General features: G+C 39.3%; 1 protein-coding gene across 6 annotated transcripts in view; it reads left to right on the top strand.

Moving 5' to 3' along the window:
• Positions 1-5,525: 5,525 nt before the first annotated feature.
• The window catches only part of Adgrf1 (adhesion G protein-coupled receptor F1), a 36,910-nt gene continuing 16,127 nt past the window's right edge, over positions 5,526-26,308 (top strand). The window contains exons 1-8 of one of the 6 annotated variants that reach the window (XM_078019927.1): positions 5,538-5,894; positions 9,842-9,987; positions 17,166-17,321; positions 18,579-18,627; positions 20,792-20,941; positions 22,185-22,358; positions 23,922-24,022; positions 24,861-24,919. In XM_078019927.1, coding sequence (XP_077876053.1) covers positions 17,253-17,321; positions 18,579-18,627; positions 20,792-20,941; positions 22,185-22,358; positions 23,922-24,022; positions 24,861-24,919 — 602 coding nt within the window. In that variant the 5' untranslated portion in view covers positions 5,538-5,894; positions 9,842-9,987; positions 17,166-17,252. Of the gene's footprint in view, positions 5,895-9,841; positions 9,988-14,371; positions 14,506-17,165; positions 17,322-18,578; positions 18,628-20,791; positions 20,942-22,184; positions 22,359-23,921; positions 24,023-24,860; positions 24,920-26,308 lie in introns of those variants that run through there. The other 5 variants (XM_078019928.1, XM_078019926.1, XR_013425125.1 and 2 more) reach the window with 5 other exon arrangements.

Genomic DNA, 26,308 nt, shown 5'->3' on the forward strand with positions numbered 1-26,308 from the left:
CTTTTCTATATTGTAAATCTTGGCCACCAGATGTCTCCCTTTGCTCGAAGGACATTCTGAAGTACTGAGGTCAACCTGAGGTTTGCTAAAAAGAAATAATAATTTAGGGTGTATCTCAGGCCACATCTTCTTCAGATGTTTGTCCTTTTGAAGAAGTGCGTGCGGGTAGCTACCATTTTTTAAAGAAAGATGCCCAGGGATAGAATACGATTTATTTTGTTCTAGAACAGCTTCTGATTCACAGGAATGCATCCTTCCATCATTGAGTGACAGTTTGTTAGTTTTTGCCTCTTGGCCACTTTATGGTGGGGCAGAAATTCATCTCACTGCTAAGGGTCTACTACTCTAGAATCTGCACTATGAAAAGCAGGATCCCTGTAAGCTGTAGCCCTCCATTGAAATGACCCTTTGTGAATTTCTGTGCATCACGTGATGGCAAGAGAGTTGTTCTCTGGCTGTGGCTGTGCCTTTTCCTGACCCCAGGAGAGTCTTCTGAGCTTGAAGAGGTGGGTTCTTATTTTAAAGACAAGGCAGAAGGAGGGAAAACTGCTATATTTATTTTATGATTCATAGTTTTTTCTTCTCCATGTTATTTCTAGCATCCATATATTGTACCTTCTGAACTGATCAAAGGCAATGGACAAATGGAGTTTTTATCTAACTCTGTCGAATTTACTCAGGGCTTTGAATTTAGTGAAGCTTGATTGTTGAATGAAATGAAAATATTAATTCTACAGGTTTTTGGTGGGTCTCCAGTTTATTATGGAAGGTTGATAGTAAGAAATGCTCTTTATTTGCTTTTTGGTTATTTAACATGTGTTGAACGCCTCTGGTTATGTTCCTCATCTTTCTTTGAGAAGCAGTAGAGAATAGGTTAACAGAACAGACTTTGGATTCAGGGTGATGGTTTCTTAGCTTATCATCTACTTAACTGTTCTATGCCTCAACTCATTTATCCTAGGGATGGTAACTGCCTCAGGCATTGTTCAGACTGGAAAAACTCATGAAAACTGCTCAGAACAGTACTTGGCACATAGTAAGTACTCAGTAAAGGTTAGCCTATACTAAGTGCTTATAGCTCACCTTTTCCTCTAATTTGCTGTCCAGGTCAGCTCTCATGTTTGCAAATTGCTATCCTTGTCTAATATGTACAGTAAGGATTTCCTACATTTTGTGAGCTGTTCCTTTGTTTCTCTGAATGCCTTTTATTTTAATGTTATTATGCAATGCCACCCTTTTCCCCTCTTAAATTCCCCTCTTAAAGTGTCTCTTAAATCACAATGACCAAGATTTGTCCTCAAATAGTCCAATAATTTCCCACCTACCTCTCCTTAAGTCTTAGTTTTGAGTCTATATCGGCTTTAAGTCTCACCATATCAGCCATAAACATCTTTTTACTTTAATTTACATTTTACACTCCATTCTTTACTCCTCCTTTCAGTTTTTTAAAAATATTTTTTAGTTGTAGATGGACACAATACCTTTATTTATGTATCTTTATGTGGTGCTGAGGATCGAACCCAATGTCTAACCCATACTAGGCGAGTGTTCTACCACTGAGCCACAACCCTAGGCTCTTCTTACAGTTAAAAAAAATTATAATAAAAAATATTGTTTTGAAATATTTTGAAATTTTGGAATAAAGCCCCCTGAAACAGTACAGGGTCTCTCCCACTCCAAATCACCACAGCACTCCAGTCAGCCATTTGTATTTGGAGGGGAGCTTCTTTAAGACAAAGCTCAAGGAATGCCCTGTACTTCTGACACACGGCCCCACCATTGGCCCTCTCCTCTGAGAGGGTTCATGATTTTCTTTGGTCTACCTGCCTAATTAAGATATTGCCTCATGAAGCAGTAGTCACTCAGAAAAAAGTCTGTTGACATTATATGATTCAAGCTTCAATTACATGATTCTGTTTGCCATTTCCTTTATTCTAAGACTCAGGTTTGCTGCTGTTTATTTTGAAAAACCAGCCTCTACCTCAGAGCAAAGCCTGTCCAAGAAAGGGACATGACCTTTGTCCTTGGAAAGACCCACAGAGCACTCCTAAGCACATTCCCACTCTGCTAAGTTGTTTATCTACAAATAACAGGAGAGATCTGCTGTGCCAGGTGTCCCTGACTCAGTCAGGCTAGGTGGGGACCCATAGCAACCCCCTAGTAGCCACCAATCAGCATGATACAGGGAAATAAATACCTGGGATGCCAGATGACCCTCCCAATAGTTTATGGTGGTTGATAACATGTTGGGAAACCATGTAGTTCAGCACAAACACTCCCTTTTGGCTTAAACCAATCAGTTCAAATGAATCCCCCTCTTGTACTTACCAATCACCCCTACCCAACTTGTTCTCGCCAGTGAATGTGCTAAATCATGTTTTAGAGTTGTCATTTGATTTTCCCGTGGTATGTGATGATTTGCTAAGAGATGCTATGATGTATGTGAAGTCCCTGCCTTCTCCAAAGACTGTATAAAACCGCTGCAAATCCTGGGCTGGGGCCTCTCAGCATCACCAGTTGCTGTGTGTGCACGCAGTAGAGGACCAAGCTAGCTCACAATAAACACCTCTTTGCTGTTTACATGGATCTTGGTCTCTGGTGGTCTTTTGTGGGTCCTGAATTGGAGCATAACAATTTCTATGATTCTGCTCTTGGGCTGGCAAATCAAGTCACCAGACTGTACATAAAACAAGCACAAACAAAGGATGAAGTTACAAGGCTAGAAGGGCTCTTCCTCAGCCCAAGGCCTTCCTCCTTCTCCTCCTCCTTCTCCTTTTCTTTGTGGAATACTGAGTCTCTGTGGGCAAGATCATCAGAGAAAAAAATGTAAGGTAGAGCAGATGGACCAAAACACATTTATTCAGCAAGTTTTGCTGCTTAGGTGAATACCTTGTTCCTGCTTCATAGGTTAGCATGTGACATTTTGTAGCAGATGGAACATTACAATCAAATTCAAGGGGCAGCATTTCCGCAGCTCTGCCTTTGCAGAAAGTTAACTTTACTTTGGCCTCATTATGTAATGACATTTCCCAGTGCTCAGCCCCATGCTGTTTCCTTTTATTCCATCCTTTGCAGGTACCTGGGTTAGGCCCTGCAATCAGGAAGCCCTTAGGAATTCAGAATTGAATTTGTTAACAGATTCTTAGGAGGAAACTGAAAGGGATAAATGGTTTATTGGTGAGTCACCAGTTTCAAAAGTACACCTTGTTTATTAAACAACCTAAATATTGGACATACCAGGAGCTCCTTTTATTAAAAATGGAATTTTAAAAACTATCAAGGGCAATCATTCATTTCAATTCAAAAAAATCAATGCCCTTGTGACATCATTAATGTCTACGTGTTTCCTCATTTTCTAGTACCTACTAAAATGCTTTTGACTAATAAGAAACTGTAGGGCTTCTTTGGTTCTGAAGGACATATGCTAGCCCCTAAGAAGTTGCTGGGTTTCCATGACACAGTGCACTGGAGGTAGATAACAGCTTCCCTCTGAGCTTCTGGCCCTCCTCACATTCAGCTCTACACATCTTGGACATTTTGTTATCTCTTCTCCTGCCTCCCTCCTCCTTCTCTTTTTCTCCCAATTTCATGGACACTCTCCCTCCCAAATAATTAGCTTATTTGCCCTATTTTATAAATACATTCCTTCTAAGAAGTCAGTGACTCAGGTGCCCCTGAAAACCATGCATTTTTAAAAAATTTTTAAAAATTTGTTCTAATTTGTTATATATGACGGTAGAATGCATTTTGACACATCATACATAAATGGATTATAACTTCTCATTCTTCTGGCTGTGCATGATGTAGAGTTTGACAGGTTGTGTAATCATATATACACACAGGATCATAATGTCCAATTCATTCTACTATCATTCCTACCCCCTTGCCACCTCCCCTCCCTTCACTCCCCTCTGCCTAATCCAAAGTACCTCTAACTCCCCACCATTGTGAATTAGCATCTGCATGTCAGAGAAAACATTTGGCCTTTAAACCATACATTTTTATATAGAGAACAGGAAAAGGGTTGTACCAAATTGAAAGGAGGGCATCTAATCCTACCTCATTAGACACTGGATCAGCTGGGTAAGAATATGTATTTTTATAAGCCCTCAGTTATTTGTATTGAGTGGAAATTTCATCTCTACTCAAAACTGGTAGATTCTGAGACAAGTAAACTGATGTAGAAAAGGCACGTGAGGAGAGTGGAATTTAGTTGACTAAATCATGAGATCAGTTTTATTTCTCCTAGGCTATTAAGAAGACAAAGGAACAATGTTAGTGCCCTGGAACAACTGGGGGCTAAAAGATAGGATCTGCACTCCTGAAAACTTTTCTATTGGGCCAGCTCTGGACCTGAGACCATAAATTTGATATTATATAAATGAAATGGCCCAGCTAGGTGGGAAAGAAGAGTGTGATCGTGAGGTGAGGCCTTCTGGGCACTATGTCTTCAACATGGAAGTCTGTAATCAATAGTTATAAGAATTTTGTCCACTCACAAAAGATATTTCTATTAGAATTTGCTGCTCTAAGGGCCAATTTCCTTCCTAAGAAGATGGATGCTTCCTCTTTTCTGAAGATGAGAACAATGTGCTTGACTGACTTCCCCTTTTCTCTGACTGCTGGGAAGCTCTGTCCCTGGAATTAGGTTCAAAATTTCTAAAACACAATAATCACGTAGATTTTTATTTGCATGATTTTCTTGTGTTTTCTATAGTTTCCCTTTCTATGGTTCATTTAGTTTATAAAGAACTGTCCCAGTTTGTGGTTTTATATTTTTATTCTTAATACTATTTTGGTCTTGTACATTTTATTGTAAACCACCTCAAGTCATGTAGAACATGGAGTACTTAATGGGACCAAGATAAAATTAATAAGTTAATGGAATTTGAAGATATCCTATCCTTTCTTTCTGGTGACTTGTTTTGTTTTAGAGTTAACGTATTATTGTCCCCCTTACCATTACACTACAGAATGTACCTGGCTCATTTAGATCTGGGGGCTATTATCGCAGATCCCTTGACCAAAGTAATTTATGAGCCAGTGTGCCTAACTTTAATACATAATAAAAGTTGACCCCTTCATACTTTTCAAACTGGATAATTCCTTAGAAAGGATACCAGTCTTTATTTAAAATGTTAATCAAGTTTAGCTCTAGGTTTTCTAAGGACCAAAACAAACTGAAACTTCAGCATATACCCTGGTGACACCTATTTGTCAGCCCACTCTATACTACCTCACCCAGAGGTCTGAGTTGATCTGGGGACGAAGTGAATTGATCATTGAGCCCTGAGAGAGAAAGCTGGAAAAGAAAACACTATTCAGCACCTCTAGCGGGCCACTGGAGCACCTACCTGCCCTCCTTGGAATTACACACTAAGGGCTGCATTCCTTCAGCTTCATGGGGTGTGACCCAGGCTGTCCAGGGTCAGGACAGGAGAGCTCCAGACAATTTGCAGTAAACTGATCTAGGGTGGGAGTGTTCCGCGTTCCTCCAGAGCATTTTTCTCACATTTCCCTTTTGTAATTTCAGATACTCACCTACGGTGGCGGGTGGGGTTGGGGGCGTGTCATTAAGTGCTTTTCTCTCCTTCCTCTCCCCAGCCCTGATGTTGACGACTCTAAGGGGGAGGAAGTGTTAGCAGAAAAATTTTTTATTTTTTTAATTTTCCTTCTCAAAGGGGGTGTGTCCCTGGCTTGTTTGCTGCTAAGGCAGTAACCTGCCCAGGAGTTGCTGGTGACTCAGTGGCAGTGTGCCGGGGCCAGCCAGCTGCTGTGCTTCAGTGCAGCGCTCCCGGGTGTCTTTCCAGACTGCTTGGGAAGGACTGAGCCTCCAGCACTCTGGACTACGGGCTGGGCTTTCGGGGCTACAGGGTGAGAAGGAGTCGCGCCAGGTAAGTCGTCCCACCGCTGCGGTGTTATTCCTTAGAATGAGGATTGTTATCACAGTGCTGCCCGTTAATGGGAGAGATTTTTCTTCCCATGGGGAAAATTCTGATTTGTATATTTCATTTCCTAAGGAACTTTAAATAAATAAAAAGATTTGAAAAAGGCAACTAGGGAAATAGGGTCCATTCAGCTTCTTGCTGTTTGACTTGAAGCCATCTGCTGGATGTCAAAGCCCAGGCCCCTCGCTAGAACACCCAGCACCGTGTAGAGTTCTTGGGGGCCCAGGAGGGACACCAACATCAAAAAAGATGACTTCACCAGGGATATCTGTTAAAAACATCAGCCACAAAGCTAGTGATAATTAATAATATGTTAACCAGAGCAATCTCCTAAAATAAATTTGTGCTTTGGAAGATTAAGTTTATTTTCTCATGAATTAATTTAAACTTTACCTGAATCAGTATAAGCATAAGCCTGGGAGGTACTTCCCAATTTAAATCCCTCCCTGGCCTCCAGAAAATCCCCAAATTGACCCTCATCAACAGCTCTTGTTCCTTCCTCAAATAAATGTAAAATGACATACTATCTTTTCTAACTCTCAAGCCTCAAAAATTTATGCTTTTTCTTTCCCCTTTTTCTTTTTCATAACAAATCTCTTTATGTAAACCTGATATCTTATGTGATCTATTCATGCAGGAGTCTAAATGATTGGCAGATACTGAATGAAGTATACAAGGAAGGTCGAGGTGGATGAAGTGTGAGGAAGTGATGGCCTTGGCTTCTTCTTGGTGATTTCCTTAAACAAAACTTTATAATGAGCCAGGCCGGAGACGACAGAGAAGAAAATAATAAAGATAAAAGTACATTATGTAATCTATCAGAATATTAGCACATTATTTTTTCCATTATAGATCCCCCCCATAACCAAAATTAAAAACAATCTTACAAAGATGGCCAAATAGTACCACTTACTAGTACTATTGACAAGTAGTATAACCTTAAGGAGGGCTGGGGATATAGCTCAGTTGGTGGAGTGCTTGCTTTGCATGTAAAAGACCCTGGGTTTAATCCCCAGCACCACACACACACACAAAAAAACAAACCTTAAGGAAATTATTTAACTTTTCTTACTCTGGTTACTTAAGTTAAAAAATAGTAGCCGCACGTAATAAGATTGAAAATGGGAATATGTGTGCACGTTGAGCCTTGGAATAAGCTTGACTTGCCAACTCTATTCTTTCATGTGCAACCACAAGTTGATATGAATTATTACTGAAAATCACACATCGTTGTTCCTCCAGAACGGCTGTAAATTTCTTAAAACATAGGGAAAGCATCTCCATTATAGATCTTTCTTTTGCTGAATTGAGGACAAGGGGAGAACATCCCTTTTGCATCAATATGCCCCGGACTGTCTTTCATTTCACAGTGAAGGATAGCAAATATCCTCCTAGAAAAAGATGAATGAGTGCATTCATTCAAACTATAGTATAAGTGAATTATTTTAGTGCTCTGGATGGGAGCAAGCAGACTCGTCAAGAAGCAAAAGAATACTGAGTATGTCAGGGCACAGTAGTGGCAAGTACATGTGTTACAAAGAGGGAATGACTCCGAAAGTGTAGGGGTGGCATTCCTACAACAAATGTCACTGATTTCACAGTTTTGCCAAGGCCACCCCATATGAAACTATGTGGTGTGTAACCCACCCAATTTAAATGTGTATGTATGCAACATTCAAAATATTTCCTTTAGCCTCCTTTTTAGCATTCTATATAGGGAATACCTATATCTACAGAGAAGGAGAAATACTATTCCCAAATATATCTTAAGATTTTGCCTGGATGGAGATGGGCTCACCTTATAGTCAAGATCTCCACAGTCCTTTACTGGGTTCATACACAGTCTTGGTAGTTGTGAAAATAATTTGAAAACTTGAAGAGATGGTGCAAACTGTCTGTAGCCATATGGCCTGAACATATTCTCTCCCAGCACAGATGGTTGTAGACTTGCTAAGCTTCACACTGTACCATACATACTAGTGAGATGGGAAGACCCTCTTATCCCCCCCTACACTCAACTCACCACAGGTAATATTGTGGAGGCACCTGTTAAATGGCTGATGGAAACCTGGGCTCTGCCATGTTGAGAATGAAAATTCATAGGAATTAATAATAAAAGTAGAAATTATAAGTAGCCCTGAAATTTCACGAAGTTGTAGATACAATAAATTCCCCACAATCCATTAAATAAAGAAAATGCAAAGAGGTGAACAGCAATGAGATTACATATATTATTTATTTATTTTGAGAAAGTGGAAATAAGTCTTTTTTTTCACACAAAACCTAAAATAACTCCAGAAGGACTAAAGATTCAAATTTATATCAGAGAAAACATTTGGCATTTGTTTTTTTGGGATTGGCTAACTGCACTTAGCATTATCTTCTTCAACTTCATCCATTTACCTGCAAATGCCATGATTTTATTCTCTTTTATTGCTGAGTAATATTCCATTGTGTAAATATGCCACATTTTTTTATCCATTCCTCTACTGAAGGGCATCTAGGTTGGCCAAATGTTTTCTCTGATATAAGGAGGCTGATTCATAATGGGGTAGGGAGGGGGAGCATGGGAGGAGTAGATGAATTCTAGATAGGGCAGAGGGGTGGGAGGGGAAGGGAGAGGGCAGGGGGTTATAAATGATGGTGGAATGTGATGAATATCATTATCCAAAATACATGTATGAAGGCACGAATTGGTGTATACAACCAGAGATATGAAAAATTAGGTTCTATATGTGTAATATGAATTGTAATACATTCCGCTATCACATATAAAAATTAATTTAAAAAATCTAAGAAGCCTAAGACTTTTTAAAAAATATATTCATATCATTAAAACAGATGAAATAAAAAGATTCAAATTTGTAAAAATTATAGCAGTAAAAACTAAAGAAATATTATAAAAAAGCATAGGAGAATCTTTTTTACAGTCTTTTTATAGGAAAAAAATTCTTATCATGACCCTAAGTTTAAAAATCCATAGTGGAAAAGATCGACAACTCTGATTTCATAAATATTTAAAAATTTTGTGCAGAAGAACATAACATAAAAGGTTAAAAGATGAAAGACAAACCATGAGCAAATATTTTAATACAAATGCCCAAGATCTAACACCCATGTTATATAAAGAGCTCCAAAGAAGTGATTCTTAAGAAAAAGATGTATATTCCAGGAGAAAAACTTAGAACAATGCCTTAAATAGTGAAGCCAGAAAAGAAAAATGGCTAATTAACATCTGGAAAATCTTTAATCTGACTAATTATCAAAGACATGGAAAACAAAACAACAGGATATTTGGCTTATTAATTTGTCAACATGAAAAAGATGTTGGAAACAGTGTAATGAACAGGCATTTCCACACCTTATCAGGGAAGGAGAAATGGGTATCAGTTAGGTGGGCAATTTATCATGTCTGTCAAAATTCAAAATATATAAACTGTTCAAAACAGCACTTTTAGTTTAACATAGAAACATCCTGGTTTGCCTGGAATTAGGATGCAGGAGGAGAAGTTTATGGAAGGAAAGCCTGAGGGCAGACTGTGGGAGTTCAATCTGCCTGAGGGCAGATTGTGAGTGTTTGGTCTTCATTCTGTACACAGCATGGGGTCTCCAAGGCTTCTGAGTATGGGTGCAGGCAATATTTTCAGGACAGGTGGAATGACAGGTAACTGGTTCTGCTTATAGAAGAATCATTTGGGAAATATTGAAAAGTTTACTTTTCCTTTCTGGTAAATTGTGATGAAAATAAAAACAATTAAAAATTGTTGATGAAAATAATATTAAGATGTATAGGAAAACTTTAATAAGAGTTACTGATTTGGAGTAGATTTGAAATGATTAAGATCTGGCATATAGCCTTGAATGAGAAGTCTTGATTCTTTACTCTTAAAAAGTAGGTCACAGAAGAAGAGATGGGAGCACCTTTAAGTGGACCATTCACACGTGAAGCCCACAGAAAACCTGTTCTGTAGGTTCTTTCCAGAAGGCTCTGTGGTTTGTGTTTCAGCCTGAGACATCTGAGTCTCCTCCAACCTTCACGGTACTCACATTTATTTTTCTGCACAAAGAGAGCTTATGTGTATGGGATTCAGATGGGGATCAAATGAACAATCATGACTGTAATTATATCATACCCCAAGCAACAAAAACTGACTGGCTCATACTCCAAAGGAGGTACTAGGTTCTTCTGGGAGAGAAATCGAGGAAGATAATTTAAAAATTCTTTTTATTTAGAATTCAGGTCCATCCTTTTAATTTTCTGTAAATATAAAATGGAAATGGTTCTTTTCTATTTTTTTTTATTTGCAGATGGACACAAATCTTTGTTTATTAATTTATTTTTATATGGTGCTGAGTATTGAACTCAGTGCCTCACAAGTACGAGGCAAATGCTCTACCACTAGGCTATAGCCCTCGCCTGGAAATAATTTTTATTTAATTTATAAGATTGCCTAAATCATCAAATCAACACATAGAAAAGCATTTAGTAAATTAGAAAGAATTATTTTTATTTTACTTCTCTGGAGTGCTGCGGCTCAGGTACATTTTTAAAAAGCAACCTACCTAAGAGGAAGCTCTATTTTGTCCTGGATTTACCTACCCTAATTACACAGTTATTTATGCAGGGGAGATGAAAATTGTCTGATCTGGGAATTCCAGGAAGGCTGGATGCCTCCTACCAAGTTGAAGGCTTGGCTGGAGGAGACAGCTGGTCACCTTCTCTGGTATGCTTTTAGTCATCCTGTAAAGGCTTGGTGAACCACTACTGATTGGAGAAAATCTCCAGTTACAAGGGGTTGGCAGGGGGCCAGCCCGTGAGGCTTATAGTCAGGAATTTTACGACGCAATTCAGCTGAACTTGTCTTCCATGGGAAAAGAACTCTAGCTGGACACCAGCAGACACAGGGCCATGAGCTAAGAAGAACTAATCATTCTGAATAATGCTCTTTGAAGATATAGAGTGTAGGATAAATAGATTGGAAAACAGAATCCTTGTTAGGACACACAGGGGACTGTGCTAGGTGGAAAGCACCAGCAAAGGGAGCAGTGCTGTCCAGTTGAAGTCCTAAGGAGTGGCCAAGGACGTGCAAACTTGTAAAAAACCTATCCCCATTGTGGGCTTGAAAAGGATGAGTCAGGGAGTAGGGTCACCACCTGGACTCTGACAGGACATTCATTCAACCAAACAGGAGGGTTTAAATAGGGATCCTACCAGCAACACTCAGCCATCCACCAGTGGTTGGCAAAAGTAGGTCTAATCATGGCTTTTTGAATTTCTCTTAATGTGTGCAATGACAGTACCTGACAGCCCTGTGTGGCTCCATTGTTAATAGCCAGAGCTTGTCACAGTGTCCAGGAAAGGGGAAGCTCTCCATAGGCAGAGGCCAAACAAACGGAGGCTTAACAGATCGCTGATGTGTCCCTGGGGAAGAGGTGACCAAGCTACGTAATTCTTTTAGTCCCTTTCAGACAAATAATTCTGGAATTCTTAAGAGTTATACCTCTGTTCTCAACCCAAGAGCTTAGTTCTTAGTAGATTCTCAGACCATAAGCAGTTTGAGGAGAAAATAAAAATAAATTAAAAAAAAATTTGGGGGTCTTTTCAAGCTTAGACCTGGTGACTGGCAGACATTAACAGAAGAACAATTAAGTAATCTTTAAATGGGAAGCAGGAAATAGGCATGTTGTAATAGAGTCTGAATATGAATGAGTCTGAGTTTGCCTTGTTCTGCCCTCTACTAAATAGAGGAGGAAACTGATTCGAGAGATTCCATCAAGTTTCACAAGTCCTCACAGAAAAGGGAAAAACCTGAGGTTAGGATCTAATTCATCCGATCTCTTCCCACCATGCTTATACTCATAAACATGCTAAAAACATGCTAACCTATAAAGTAGCATGTTTAAAGTTTTACTGGACACACACATATATAGACATCCACTGGAATTTTAAGTAATTAGATTATTATCCTTCCAGAGGAAATTAGGCTCATAAAACTCCTCAAATCTCCAAACATTTTTTTCAGATATGGAATTGGTTATATTTCCTGTCTTCCCACCTATTTTCTCAACTATCTTCTGTATTAATCTGCCTACTTAAGAAAACACAAGGAACGCTGCTTCAAAGGCAAGTGGCCTGAGTATTCCTACACAGACAGATCCCAGTGGAAATCTCACCAAAAACTTAAAATGTGAGAGGTAGAAACAACCAAGGCTTGATAGGTTCTCTTTCTAATTCTATTTGAGCCATGATTTCTTTTACTTCCTACGTGGTGACCTGCTCTTTCTGTTAATGTGTATGTGTTTTCGAATGTGTATGTGCACATGTGCAGGTATGAAAAGAAGACAGAAGAGGCAATTCTACTGGGAACTCTTCTATTTACAGAGAATGAAACATAATCCCACAAATACTGAAGCCAGAAAAGCAACCCCAGAGTTCCACTGTACCTAAGATTAGATTGTCGATAAAAATGCTGACAAGTGTGCATGTGAATAGCAAAAGGAGACAGCTGTTGACATAAATAAATGATATTTGGAGTCCATAAATACATAACTGAAAGAATAGGGGGACAATAGGCTGCCATCTCCTGAAGCATATAATAGCAAATTCTGATGATTGTTCACTGGAGACTGAAGGACACGGCTTATCAGAAATGAACCCGCTTGCATGAATTCAAGGAAGTGTCAGGGTGGGGTGCCACCCAGCCAGGCCTTCTCATGGGAGCCAGTGTTAATACAGCCATAGGTCAGGCCCAGCTGGCCTCCAGCTGCCACAGGTGAGGTGTGATGCAAATAAGCCATGCTCTGGTGACGACAGCTCCTCATCTGTGGAAGGACACAAGGATTCTGAATTTATTTTTTAATGATCAGGATCTTTCTAGCCTGGAAGGCAAGTGATAAAAGTACCATGGGGCTTATATCTAGGAAAGGAAAAGTTTTGTGGGATCTGTGATGACTCTGTACACACACACACAATGTGTTTCCTACATCCTCCCTGCTAAGGGCCTTCCTTTGAATTAGGTCATTGAATTACTGTGAAAATGTCCTTCTATTGCCTGGAGGCTGGGATCTCTCCATTTACACAGTGGTGGCCATCAAGCTGGGAGCACCATTTTTGATATGTTATTTATCGCAGAATTAAAATCTAATTCTAACACATTCCAACAAATAACTATAAAAATTGGCAATAAGATGGAAATAATAGTAATGCCAATATTTAGATACAGAGCCTCCCTCAAAGACTCAGGTGTTGAAGACTTGGACCCCAATGCAGCCATGTTCAGAGGTGGGGCTTTTAGGAAAAGATTAGATCATGAAGACTCTGACTTCATCAGTGGATTTACCCATTAATGGAGTAATAACTTGATAGGAAACTCTAGAGGGCGGGGAGCCTAGTTGGAGGAAATAGGTCATTACTGTCTCTATCTCCTGCCCCCCCCACTCCCCCCACACACAAGACATTTGGCTGTCACAAAGTGAGCGGCTTTCCTCCACCACATCCTTCTGCCAGATGTTTTGCCTTGCCTCAGGTGGTGGTCAACTACGGACTGAAATCATGAGCCCAAATCGCTCTTTCCTCTTAAGTTGTTTTTCCCAGGTATTTTTCCCCCCAGTGATGGAAAACTGATTAACAATGTCCAACAACACTTGAGGATTAGTACCTCCTAGGCACTGCTTTGGATATTTTATATGCAGTAACTAGTATGATTCTTCAAAGGACCTATGAATGAGATACTTTCCCCCCATCTTATAGGTAAATAAACTAAGGTATAAAGAACCTAAGAAAAAGTCAAAGGGCACCTAGATGATAAATGTCAGAACCAGAACCTGAACCCTAGGCAGTTTAGCTACAGAGTCTGCTCTGATCTTCTTTGATTGTGTGCCTTGAGATATCTTTTTCCAACTTTTGGTTTTCATTTATAGAATTCCCACTTAAACTTTAGATAAGTAACAATTTGTAATAACTAATAATATTCCACACTTATATTAAAAATTATTCATTATCTATTTGAAATTTCAATTTGTCTTTGTGTCTTGTTTTTATCTGCTAAATATTCAAACTCTATCCAAAAGGAATTGTATGCACCAAAGAACCAAAGGAAAAAAAAATTTAATTGGTTCAAGCTTTGGTACCCAATCCCGAAGCAGAACTTCTATCACAGGACTAGCCTAGGGTCATAAATATTTGTCTTATCCTGGAAACAGTATAAAATAGCAGCTCTCACACCTGCCTGGATGTGAGCATTGCTTGTATAGTTTTAATAATATACATGGTTGGGCCTAACCTGTTTAAGATTTAGGAGGTTTAGTACGAGATAGGGAGATCTGTATTTCCTAATGAGCTCCTAAAGGTTTTCTCCTTTCCCTCCCTCTCCTTCTCTTTCTTCTCTTCTTTTTCTTTCTCTACCCTTCTTCTTTCTTTATAGTTTCTCTATTCATGATCAGCTTAAAGACTAGTCCAAGCCCTGGCTGTCAGTTATAGTTAACATTGCTTGTGAATCCAAGGAGGCAGCCCAGGATACACCTGCAGAGTGAGAGGAAGAGGAAATAAGGAGACTGGGTAAGGAATTCCTCATCATGTCCAGAGCTGTGGCCAGGATTTTTTGAGCTGTTCTTCAGCCTCAAGCCTGAATTACACATGTAAGAAAGATTTTTTTCAGAGGAAGAGAGGGAGAGGGAGAGGGTGAGATCCATATGACTGCCAGGACTTTCATCTGGAAGCAGGCCATGGCATAAAAGAAAACAGATGACACCCACATGCACCAAAACTTGTTATGGTGTCCCTCCAAAAGACCATGCATGAGACAACACAGAAATGTTCAGGAGTGAAATGATTAGCTTAGGAAAGCCTTAACCTCATTAGTGGATTAATCAGCTGATATGGATTAACTGGGCAGTAACTAGTGTGACTAGAAAGGGCATCCCTTTGGGGTTTATATTTTGTCTTTGGTGAGCAGAATTTCTCCCTCAGTTTCTATACCTTGAGCCACTTTCCTTCCCCACTCCCTTCTGCCATGATGTTCTACCTTAGCCTGGGCCAAGAGCTTTCGAGAGGGCTGACCATGGACTTAACTTCTGAAGCCATGAGCTCAAACACACTAGTCCTCCTTCAAGTTGTTCTTGTCAAGTCCTGAGGTCACAGCATTGAACAACTGACTGAAACCACTCTGATCCTATTGGACATCTCCAGCACTACAGATCAAATAATACCTAGGAATTCAAATTTAAAGAATCTTCCCTGGAAGTGAGGAAACGTGGGAAAGAGGCTGGAAAGTACCCAACCTCCCTCTGCATTCTGGCTGTGCTTCTGGAGGTGTTGTAAAGTCAATTTAGTTAGGCTTGGCAATTTACCCATAAAAATAAAGTAAATAAAAATGAATAGAAGGTATTCAAGGCACATCTGAGAAACAGTTCAGATTTTTATGTATATATGTGTGTGTACAGACACATACACACACACATATAAAATAAAATACAGTAAGCCTCTGTATGCATGGTTTCAAATCCACGGATTCAACCAACCTGAAGGGAAAATATGCTTCTGAACTGAACACAGAGAGACTTTTCTTTCTTGTCATTATTCCTAAAATAATTTAGTATAACAACTATTTACATAGCACTTGCATTGTATTAGGCATTACGAGTAACCTAGCAATGATTTAAATAAAGTATGTGGGAACCTGTGGGTATGTTACATGCAAATTTTATGCATTTTATTTGAGGGGCCCGAACATCTACACATTTTGATATTTTCAGGGATCCTGGATCCAGTTCCCGGCAGATACAAAAAGACGAATCAGTATGTGTTTTGCCCATATTCATGTTGTACATATATTTCTTTCTGTGGGATCTCATCAAAAAGTTTGAAAAAATCCTTCTCTAGAGACAAATATCCATCATATTTGGAAAGTAGAAGCCAGAGATCATAGGCCTCACTGTAGATAAGCTTTGGGAAGCAAAACCTAGGAGAATGTTCTGGAGCATGGGGTATGGCCTAAAGATGTTTAGTGCAATGGATTTAGTAGGAGTCTTCAGTGAGCAAGATAGTGGGGCCTGAGAAGGCCCACCCACCCAAGAAGGAAAGTAAATGCATAATTGTATGTGTCACATTGCTTATTTTTCATGCTTCCTTGAAAACCCTAGGAAAGGTCTCTGTTATAAAATAGCTGTAGTAGTCCTTATTCTGCCTCTCAGGCCTTTCCCATTTCTTTAGATGAGGGAGCAGAATGTGGGACAGCTGGTGGGGATGGCAGGACTTGTGTGCCATTTAAAATGCACACAGGAAGCAGGGGAAGGGAAGGAAGGGACAGACCCACTTTGTTCTCTGTACTGCTAATCAAGGTCAGTCATTCCAATGGTGGGAATTACATTTTAAAAATATTTTCTCCTGTGGAGGTGTAAAAGAAATGTTGAAAGGCCTTAGATAGGGAAATGTTCTCTCAAGTCCTATCAATGCTATCCATTGAAACTTCTCAGTGATATGAGTGTTCATCATATGCCACCCAACATGGTAGCCACTAACATCATGTGGGTATTGAGCATTAGAAATGTGGCTAGTAGGACTGAGAAGCTGATTTTAAATTAACTTATGTTTTAATTAAAGTTAAAATACAGAGACCCACAAGTGGCTAGTTGCTACTGTATTGCGCAGGATATTTCTAACCTATTATAATTTTTCTTTGACACCAAAAAACTTGGGATGAAGGATTAATTTTGTGACCATGTCTATGTGCTGATTTTTGTTCAAATTATTTGAGATAGCTTTAAGTTTGAGAACGATTTGTTGCTAATTACATCAGCTAAAAAGAAGGAAATTTTCTGGAGTGGTTTAGTCTTATTTTTGTTTAAACATTCAAAAATCTATCCTTTTATTTATGGTTCTCAGGATCTTGGGTTATTTTAATGCTTTATTTCCTGAGATGAAAAGAAAGCATCAGTGAAACATAAGTGCACCTAGTAATAATGTTAAGCAAGTCATGATTTAAAAAGTCTCTGTTTAATCAAATTTGATCACCTAGAAGAGAGGTCTACTACAATTTTCTACTAAGCTTGCAAAGACAGAAATTTACTCGTTCCAAATGGGAGCTGAAGTCATGGTGTCACAGGCTATGTGAAGTGGAAAACTATTCAAACATGCAAGAGGACTGCCGGGCTCAGTTAGGCCCTTTGGTGGTGTGCATTTCTACATTTTGATTTGCAATTCTTGTCTTTGTATCTCAGCCTTAAGAGGTGCGCTGCCTGTTCAGTCATAGACTATGTACCTGGCTGCTCACCTGCAGTCCAGGGAGAGGAGAGGGACTGCGGAAAATGAGAGCCGGAGTGTTGTGGCTCATCTCTTTCTTCACTGTCTTTAAGGGCCACTGCAGCTTCCTTGGGGTGAGTTGGCAAATGTTCATTTTTCTTCTCAATCATCTCTCCTCTCTGCTTCTGGCACTTTTAGATTGGTTACTCCCCAGGTAACTGAAGCTGCATAATTTAATGGACTTGTAATCAGAAGTCCTGAGTTCTTGTCTCAACATTAACATTCACTATAGTGTCTTAGATAAGTCATTACTTCTCTTTGGATCTCAGATGACCGAACTGCACAATGATCTTTGAAACCATCTTGGAAAACTTGTCTAGTTCAAGCATTCTCTAGTATGGCTTTTTGGACACACAAAAAAGCCTATGGATTGACATGAGCAGTGTTGGAACCCTCTCCTTTATCTCAACTCCCTTTCTGATGCTTTTTTCCAGGACCAAGGTTTGAATGATTTCTGCCTGTTGATGACTCTCAAATGTGTATCTCCATCCCAGACATTTCCCCTGAACTCCCCCACCCCACACACACCCCATATCCACTTGCTATCTCTAGCTGAGCACCCAAAGGGTTCTCAACTTCATGTATCTAAATCAAATTCTTGATTTCATCTCACTAAACTGATTCCTCCTTTGCTCTCTCAGCAGGTGGTATCACTTCTTCAGCTGCTTAGGCAAAAAACATGGTGTCATTCCGTGATGGTTCTAATAATCCATATCTGAATCATTTGCTTTATCTTTAAGATACATCCAGACCCAAACACTTCTCACTCTCTCCATGACTCAACCTTATTCCACACCCTCTTTATCTCTCCCCTGTGTTGTTTCAAGAACCCCTGAAATGCTCTCATTGCTCCTGTGCTTGTTCATTTTCAATGCGACGTAAGAAGTGAGGCTTCCAAAAAGTAAATTAAAGCATGTGCAAAACTCTCCACCTCCCACTCAAGTAAAAGGTAAAACCCTTTCTGCAGCCGGTAAAGCTCAACACAACCTGCCTGCCCAGAGTTGTAAACTCATCTCCTCCTCCTCTCCTCTCACTTGCCCCCTTCAGCTGCTCTTTCATCTGGGCTTTGCTTTCACACATCAGGCATAGTCCTATCCCTGGCCTGTGCACTTGCTTTTCCCTCTGCCAGGAGAGTTGTTTCTCCCAGGGTTGACGCTTCCTCACCTGCTTTAGGTCTTTGCTCAAATTTTTCTCCAGGGCAACTTTTCCACCATGCTTGGCTTAGATTTTAGATTCAAGATTTTAATTCATCTGGGAAACTCAAACCCTTATGATGTTCAACTTTCTAAAGCCTCACCATAACCATCTTTTCTCCCTCTTCTTTTTAACAGAGAAATGATGGCGTCAAAACAAAAAGAGTACTCAGTGTGGAAAAGGCAGGTGAGACTCCATAGCCTGGTATAGTGGGCTTCAGTTCCAAGAGAACAGGGTTGTAACCCCAGCAGTGCCTCTGACTGGTTACATGATCTTAGGCACATTACAAAATAGTTCATGCCTGTGAAATGAGAATAACGGCAATTCCTAAGAGCAAGATATCTGATGATTAAATGATGTAATAAAAACATGTATCTTGTGCCATTCCTGGGTCAAATTGCAGCTCCATATTCTTCCTTTTCTTCTATGCCTTAGTCCTAGTGATGTAATTCATGGTAACAACCCTCAGGCTAATAATGGATTGTATTCTGAAATTCAATTCACAAATCTGATGTTTTAAGCACAGAATGTATTTCCTCACACAAACGGTGATCTACATGGATAATAATAAGTTTCCTGGGTCAGTCCACAAAAATCTTTTAACCATGCAATGTATTTGTTATACTATAATGTGCTAATAGTACCATAGAACATACATACCACCATGACAGACTACATTTCTTTAGGAGAATGAAATACAAATTTCAACTTGGAATGCTGCGAATACATTTTCCCTGACAGTAGAAATGCCAGAAAAAAATATTGAGTTGTTACTATTTGTCAGACACTATTTTAAGTACTTTAATCCTCACACCAGTCCTCTTAGTGAAGTAAGACTATTATCTATATTTTACTGTGTTAGTCAGCTTTTTGTCATTGTGACCAAGACACCCAATAAGAACAACTTAGAGGAGGAAAACTTTATGTTGGCTTATGATTTCAGAGGTTCAGTTCATCATTAGCTGACTCCATTACTCTGGGCCCAAAGTAAGGCAAAACGTCATGGTGAAAGGGCATGGTGGAGGAAAGTTGCTGACCTTATGGCAGGAGAGGGGGTGGGGGAGAGAGAGAATGAGCCAGGAACAAAATATAATCCCCATCCCAGTGACCTGCTTCTTCTAGCCATACCCCACCTGCATATAATTACCACCCAGTAATTCATTCAAATTATTAATCCATTAAATGGATTAATCCAGATTAGGGTACAAATCTCCTAATCATTGCACCTCTTCTAAATATTCTAAACATTTCTGCATTGCCACACAAACTTTTCAGGAGGACATCTCACATCCAATGTGCAACATTACAGTTAGTGAATTGAAGGCACAGAGATAGGGACTGTAAGTAGGATTTGAACCCAGTTAATCTGGGTCCAGAACCAGTACCTTTAACCACTGACAGTGTGACCAGCATCATTTATTCCCCTGTTCTCACCTCTTAGGAAGAGATTCAAGCCTTTAAAGAGATAGGCAGTGTATGAAAAATAGCTGAGATGATCTATGAGTCATCGATAGATGAGCCACAGAAATTTCAGAACAAGTTTTATGTGAATGTGCCAAAATGAATTTGGGGTGGGAGAAGACTCCTGGAATTCATCTTCTCTCTCAGTCAGTCAAAAACACTAGAAAGCTCACACTGGCCCCCAGAGTTAGGTACAGTGGTCATCTTTATTTTACAGATAGAGAAGCTAAGGCACAGAGATAGGGACTATAGGAAGGATTCTGGCTCCAGAAACAGCACATACAAAGATCCAAAGATGAAAATATGTGAAGGCAGAGCAAGGACACCAGAAACAAAAAGTGCAGCAGATCTGCTCTTGCAGAAAGAAACTTTCTAATTCCAGATATAGTTAGCTGGAGATAAAGATACACAAAATCTAGAGTCAAGGTTTAGTTTTCTTTTGCTTTTGTATTTCATGTCAATATTCAAAAGTCAGCTAATTAATGAAACATTTATACAGGAGAAGAAAGTGTTCCTTGGAAAGTGGGAGATTGGAGGGGTTTCTATTAGAGCTACTTCCAGGAGACCAGGGCTGAGAAAGGAGGAGGGAAGAATGAGTAGGATTTTCTCATTCTTCTCCCTTCAGTCTGGATGAGACAGAGGGCACTGGAACCATTGGCCTGGCAGAAGTGAGAGGAAAGACATATATTAGGCATGTGTGGGAGTGAACTGCTTGTGTTCACTCTGGATGTTCATGTTCAGTCTGCGTCTGGATGAGCAGAACTCAGTAACAAGCATCATGGTTCAGCTTGTGACCTCTAAACAGAATCTGTTGACTGCTTCTGAGCTACTTCCTCAGCATCTCCCCCAGCAAAGATGGAGACTGCTAACTGACAATCTTTCTGTTCAGTCCAAGATCAGGAATATGAGCTTTTGCTTCAGGTGACCTACAGAGATTCCAATGAGAAAAGAGAGTTGGAGAGTCTTCTGAAGCAACTGAAGGCTCCCTCGACATGCTTGTCAGCACCAATGGAGATCATCAGGGTGAAGACCACAACGTGTAAGTCCCCTCTGGTGACTGAGAGTGTAAGTGTGGAAGGTGAGCTCACCAGCCAGGGTAGGTTAGGTTATGCTGTGGAAACAATCATCCCCACAATCTCTATGGCATTAAAGAACAAAGGTTAGATTTCTTCTTCATGTTTTATGTTCTTGCAAGTTGGAAGAGGGGCCATGTCTGTGGTCATTGCTCAGGTATCCAGACTAAATGAATCAGGCCTTATGGCAAATATATTCATTCTGAGACAAAAAGAAATGGAATACTAGAAAGTCTCACATAGGAACTTTTGACTTAGAAGTGACATATACTAATTTTGTTCCCAATATATTGATCAGAACTGGTTCTATAGCAGGCCAAGATGTGAAATCCTTCCCTGTGCATGGAAGATAGCAAGAAATTTGGCAAACAGCACTAATAATCACAAAAGTGGGGTTCAGAGAAATTGAATGGCTTGTATAAGGCAGTGATTCTCAAAATGTGGTGCTCAGACAAGCAGGAGCAACATCAGCATCACCATCAGGAAACTTAATAGAAATTAAATTCTTGACTCCATTTCAAGTGTACTGAATCAGAAACTCTGGAGTGAGACCCTCCAGGGGAATTTTTTTTGTGCTTGATAAAGTTTAAGAACCACTCACTGAATATCTCCAGGGAACCATTCATTGCTTGCCACTGTGCATGTTTTCACAAAGGTAGCTGTTGACTTTGTTTGTCCCTGTCCCTTTTTTAGCCTATTAAAAATACTGATTTTTGTCCAAATACAAAACTATGAACATACAGGATTGGCTAATGGAACTTTTCATCATGGCTCTCCCCAAATAGTTTCTACCTTTGCCATCCTGCTTTTAGGGCCTACCTTGGAGTGGTAGCTTGTGGAAGAAGGGAAACTCCAATTAGATAGTGGTCAAGTGCCCTTTAGAATCTTTCAAATATCTCCCATGTTACAAATATACTCTTCTGCGTCTTTCTTCCATTGCAATGGATATTTATGGGGCATACATCCTTCTTTTGGATGCTAAGACCAGCCATGCTAGTTTTATATTTGGTAGGTTTCCATTACTAACCTTGGACTCTATTGAGGTGGACATTTCCTTAACTTAAACATACCACCATCTTGATTTTGTCTTTCTAGCTCTTGGTGAGATATACTTGCTTCAGATTCCAAGTCAGTGTCAAGGATCAGAACTTGGAAGTAGTCAGCTTATAGATGAGGCTTTGTGAGGCCAAGTTCTGTTTTCTTGTGCAGACTGTAGCAGCCTGAATGGGATCCTACAGTGTGACTGTGAAGACAGCCACCTCTGGTTTCCTCCTTCATGCCTGGATCCCCAGCACTGCTATCTTCACACAACTGGATCTCTCCCAAGCTGTGAATGTCACGTCAGCAACCTCAGCCAGAGCATCAATTTCTGTGAGAGAGCAAGTAAGCACATTGGAGTTCATTGAGCCTCTGGGCATCTCCCAATTAAAGGGAAGGTACTCTGGCCCTTCACCTCACTGAGGAGAGTTAATACTTAGAGGGAGATTGGAAGATGATGGCCATGTGCTTTTTATCCTTGTCTTACAGCCAGTCAGAGCTCCATAAGTGCAGGAGATACAGAAATGCAAGTTGGCATTTGGGTGTCATTTCAAAATCTAGGTACATCCAGCTCAGCTCTGCAACTGTATGATTCTATTAAGATTTAAAGAGAGCCCCTAAAATTCCAAGTAGGCAACTGTTTGAGTCACCAACATTTTTCTTCCTACTTTCTTTTCACTCCTTTGGCAACATCAGTTCTAATGATGTGAATGCAGGGAAGAACACATGCATAATGATTATGTTGAAAGAACTCTGAGTTGTCAACAAATATGTGTGCTGAGTGCATTAAAAGAAGAAGGAAAGGCAAGCAGGCAGATGTTAAAAATTTAGCTCTGGAAAACTGTTGCTTTAGGATGATTTTCAATGAATGTTGAGATGAACTAAATGATATGGACTCCAGGGCTTAAAGAAATTTAAGAAGCTTCCCCAAAGACTACTCTGGTCATCTTGAAGCTCTGGATTCTAGTTGAGCTCAGGATAGACAGAGAGGAGTCTGAAGTAATTGGGCATCCGTGGTTTTCTTTCCCACGACCAAGTTAAGTTAAAACAATGTGCATGTATTAAGTACCATCTTTATATCCAGTTCTAGAGGATACACAAGTGTTTTTGTTTTTTTTTTTTTTTGCTATTTATGAATTATCAGGCTATTTGGGGAGGCCAAGAGATGATACAAGAAAGGAAATGATATAATTTCTTCAGCGAATATAGATAGAAGCCTACCTTTTCTAAGATGGTCCATATCTGGTCCATCTTCAAGAAATACAAAGATGGATCGAAAGGGTATTACATTCATAAGGGTCTTCCCATAGTATTGTGGGGATGTGTATAGATGAGACACATATGTAGATATTTTGGTACAAGAGGCTGTAAGGGAGGTATGGAAAAAAATTCTGTAGGAATTCACAGGTAGAAAAGGAAAGGGTTTGCAGAAGAGCTGACATTGGACTAGGTCCCAATTGAAGGAAAAACAGGATTTGTGTATTCAGAGAGCTGTCCCAGTGCAAAGGAATACTAACAATGGGCAAGTAAGCAAGGAGTGTGTCAGGGTTAGCCAGAAGTGCTTTAAAAAGTTTTGATGGGGGCAGTGCTTAAGCTCAATGCCTAGATGAGGATTTCTTTATTTCAGAATTCAGTGACTATCTTTTCTATCCACCCATGAGTGGTCATACATTTATCTACTTCAAAGGTTGTCTTGATGACCAGCAGTTTCCCATTACTGTTGAAAATACACAGTTTGAAAACTCTGGTTTTATATGTTTTCTATTATTTAGTGAATATTCATCATAAAATAGTTGAAATACCACTGGTGATAAGATGTTTTCTTGAGTTACACCTTTATAATTTTATGCGGCTAATAAAATCAAGTTAGAAACTCATTATCTAAAAATTTCTTTCTATTTCTCATAGAGATTTGGGGCACTTTCCAAATTAATGGAAAATTTACAAAAGACCTTTTAAATTCATCTTCTGCTAAATACTCCAATTATACAACTGACATTAAAGATAAAGTAAGCACATTTTACTTATTGCATACGAATTGTTCACTAAATGCTAACTCAGATATTTTCAATTCAGTATATACATTTAAATACATTTAAAAAAAATTCACTGAGTTATTACAGAGAAGTTATTTGCTGTGCTCACAGTTGGCATTCCTTGATCATTTTATTTCCCCTAGGATAGTTTGTCAGTTGACTTGCTCATGTGTTCAGTTTTGCTCACTTACTTGAGCATTTACACAAAGGATTCTTGGTAATTTTCTGATTTTCATGTGTCAAAAGAAAATTTTTACAACCTAAGTTCAATTGTCAGCATTGTGGATTCTTCCATAAAAAAGAATCTCTTGTTGGAGGCCAAAGCGAGTTACTGAGCAAAACTCTGGGCTTCATAATGAAGTCACATGAAAACCAGATCCATCGTTGCCCCTCTGCCTGAGACTGTGGCCCAGGTGTGGTTCATGAAGACATGAACAAATGGATTCAGTTTAAAGACCTATGAAAATTAAATGGCTTGATTTTGATATGGATAAAATAGATTTGGGATAAATTTATTTGGTACCAAATCCATACCTTATCCTAAGCAGTTGGTCATTCACTCTTGAGTAGTGATCTCAAAATTAAATTTTACGAGTCTCTAAGTCTGCATGTGTGTGTATGTATATGTATATTCCCAACTGTGATTTTAACTGTGTATTTGTTATGACCTACAACCATTTCCCACAGTACCTCTTTCCTTTGCTTATTTGCTATTTTTGATTCCCTTATCTTCTGCAGCCATTTTTTGTTCAAATGTCTTTCTCAAGTGCAAGGACAGAGATAACACATTGCCTTTTGTTTTCTTTCTAAGCTTACAAAAGTATACAAAGAAATTCAAGGTTTTGAGTCAGTGGAGGTTACCCAATTTCGGTAAGTAGCACAATGTCCTTAGAAGGGCATCTCCAGAGCTGTGTACCAGTCCTGCTGAATGACACGTCCTATTCCCAGGTGACCTTGACAGAAAACAGGGCAGAGCTAGTCTTCCTACTAGGGTTCTTACTCTGATGCTTTCAAAGTTCTGAAGAGGAAAGTCTAGATTCTCCTTTAGGTGAATTTAGGAACTTCAACATTGAAGAACATTTTCAAAACTGTGGTTCAGGAGTAGAGCTATAAAAACAGACCTTGGAAGGAAACAGGAGTGTGCATGTCCAGGAAGGGGAGAGGGTGGGGAGGAGGGGTGAGGGTTATAGAGGGATGGATTTTTTCCTCCCACAGCCATAAGGGACATGATGCTGTATGATTCAGAGCCACGGGGCGGGGGCGGGGGGGGGAGACTTGGGTGAAATATTATCTTTTTGTGTAGATGTCACATATATATCATGATTCAGAATCCAGTAGTCATTGTCTATAGCAAATAAAAAGATATTTAGTAAATTATCCTTTTGTTTATGCTTTAACTCCAAAAGTTATTTGCTTAGTTAACCATGTGTACATTGATTGCCAACTATTAATAGTGTGCTTAATAGAGGAAATAGCTTAGAGGTCAGAGAACTTGACTCATTATTATTATTTTTTTTAACAATTAACTTTTAAAAAAAACATTGGGAATTTTCAACAGCATTTGCTATAAATTCGTTGTCTTGAGCATTCCCCTTTAAGTCATCCTGTGTCTCATATAAATAATTTCCTTTAAATTTAGTACCAGGAAAAACACTGCTTTCTTTTTTCAAATGTTGAGTCTGTATCATTGATCATATTTTCCTTTTGACTTTCCTGTCATCCAACTTATAGCCAAAATTGAAACTCAATCACAATGATTTTTGTATTCTATATTATAGTTTTTCCCCATCTTGGTCCTGATTTTCTGCCTACATTTCTAATTTACATTTCATCATGTGTGTTTTATAAACTGTCCCCAGTAATTTATAGACACAATCACAGTCAAAGGAGGCATAAGCTTATAAATATTAGGATTGACTCTTAATGTACATGATTTAAAATCAATCTTTCTCTCACTCAAATTACTTATCTGTCAAACAGGACATTTAGTACCATGAAACCTGTTTTAGTTCATTAAATCAAATGAAATTATAGGCAGGAAAATGCTTCGTAAATAACATAGAAGGGTGATAAAATGCAAAGACACTGTGACCACTGCTACACAAAAGGACATTTGTATTTATTGTGAAGTGAGCAGAAGTTTGACCTAGTAATTAAGGATTTGAGCTTTGGAGCATCACGGTTTTTAACCTATTAATTAATAAATAATGATCACCTGGCCCAACTTCTCTTTTGGCCTCATTTATCTTTAAATGTGGG

Source organism: Ictidomys tridecemlineatus, chromosome 8 (genome assembly GCF_052094955.1).
Source record: "Ictidomys tridecemlineatus isolate mIctTri1 chromosome 8, mIctTri1.hap1, whole genome shotgun sequence".
NCBI lineage: Eukaryota > Metazoa > Chordata > Mammalia > Rodentia > Sciuridae > Ictidomys > Ictidomys tridecemlineatus.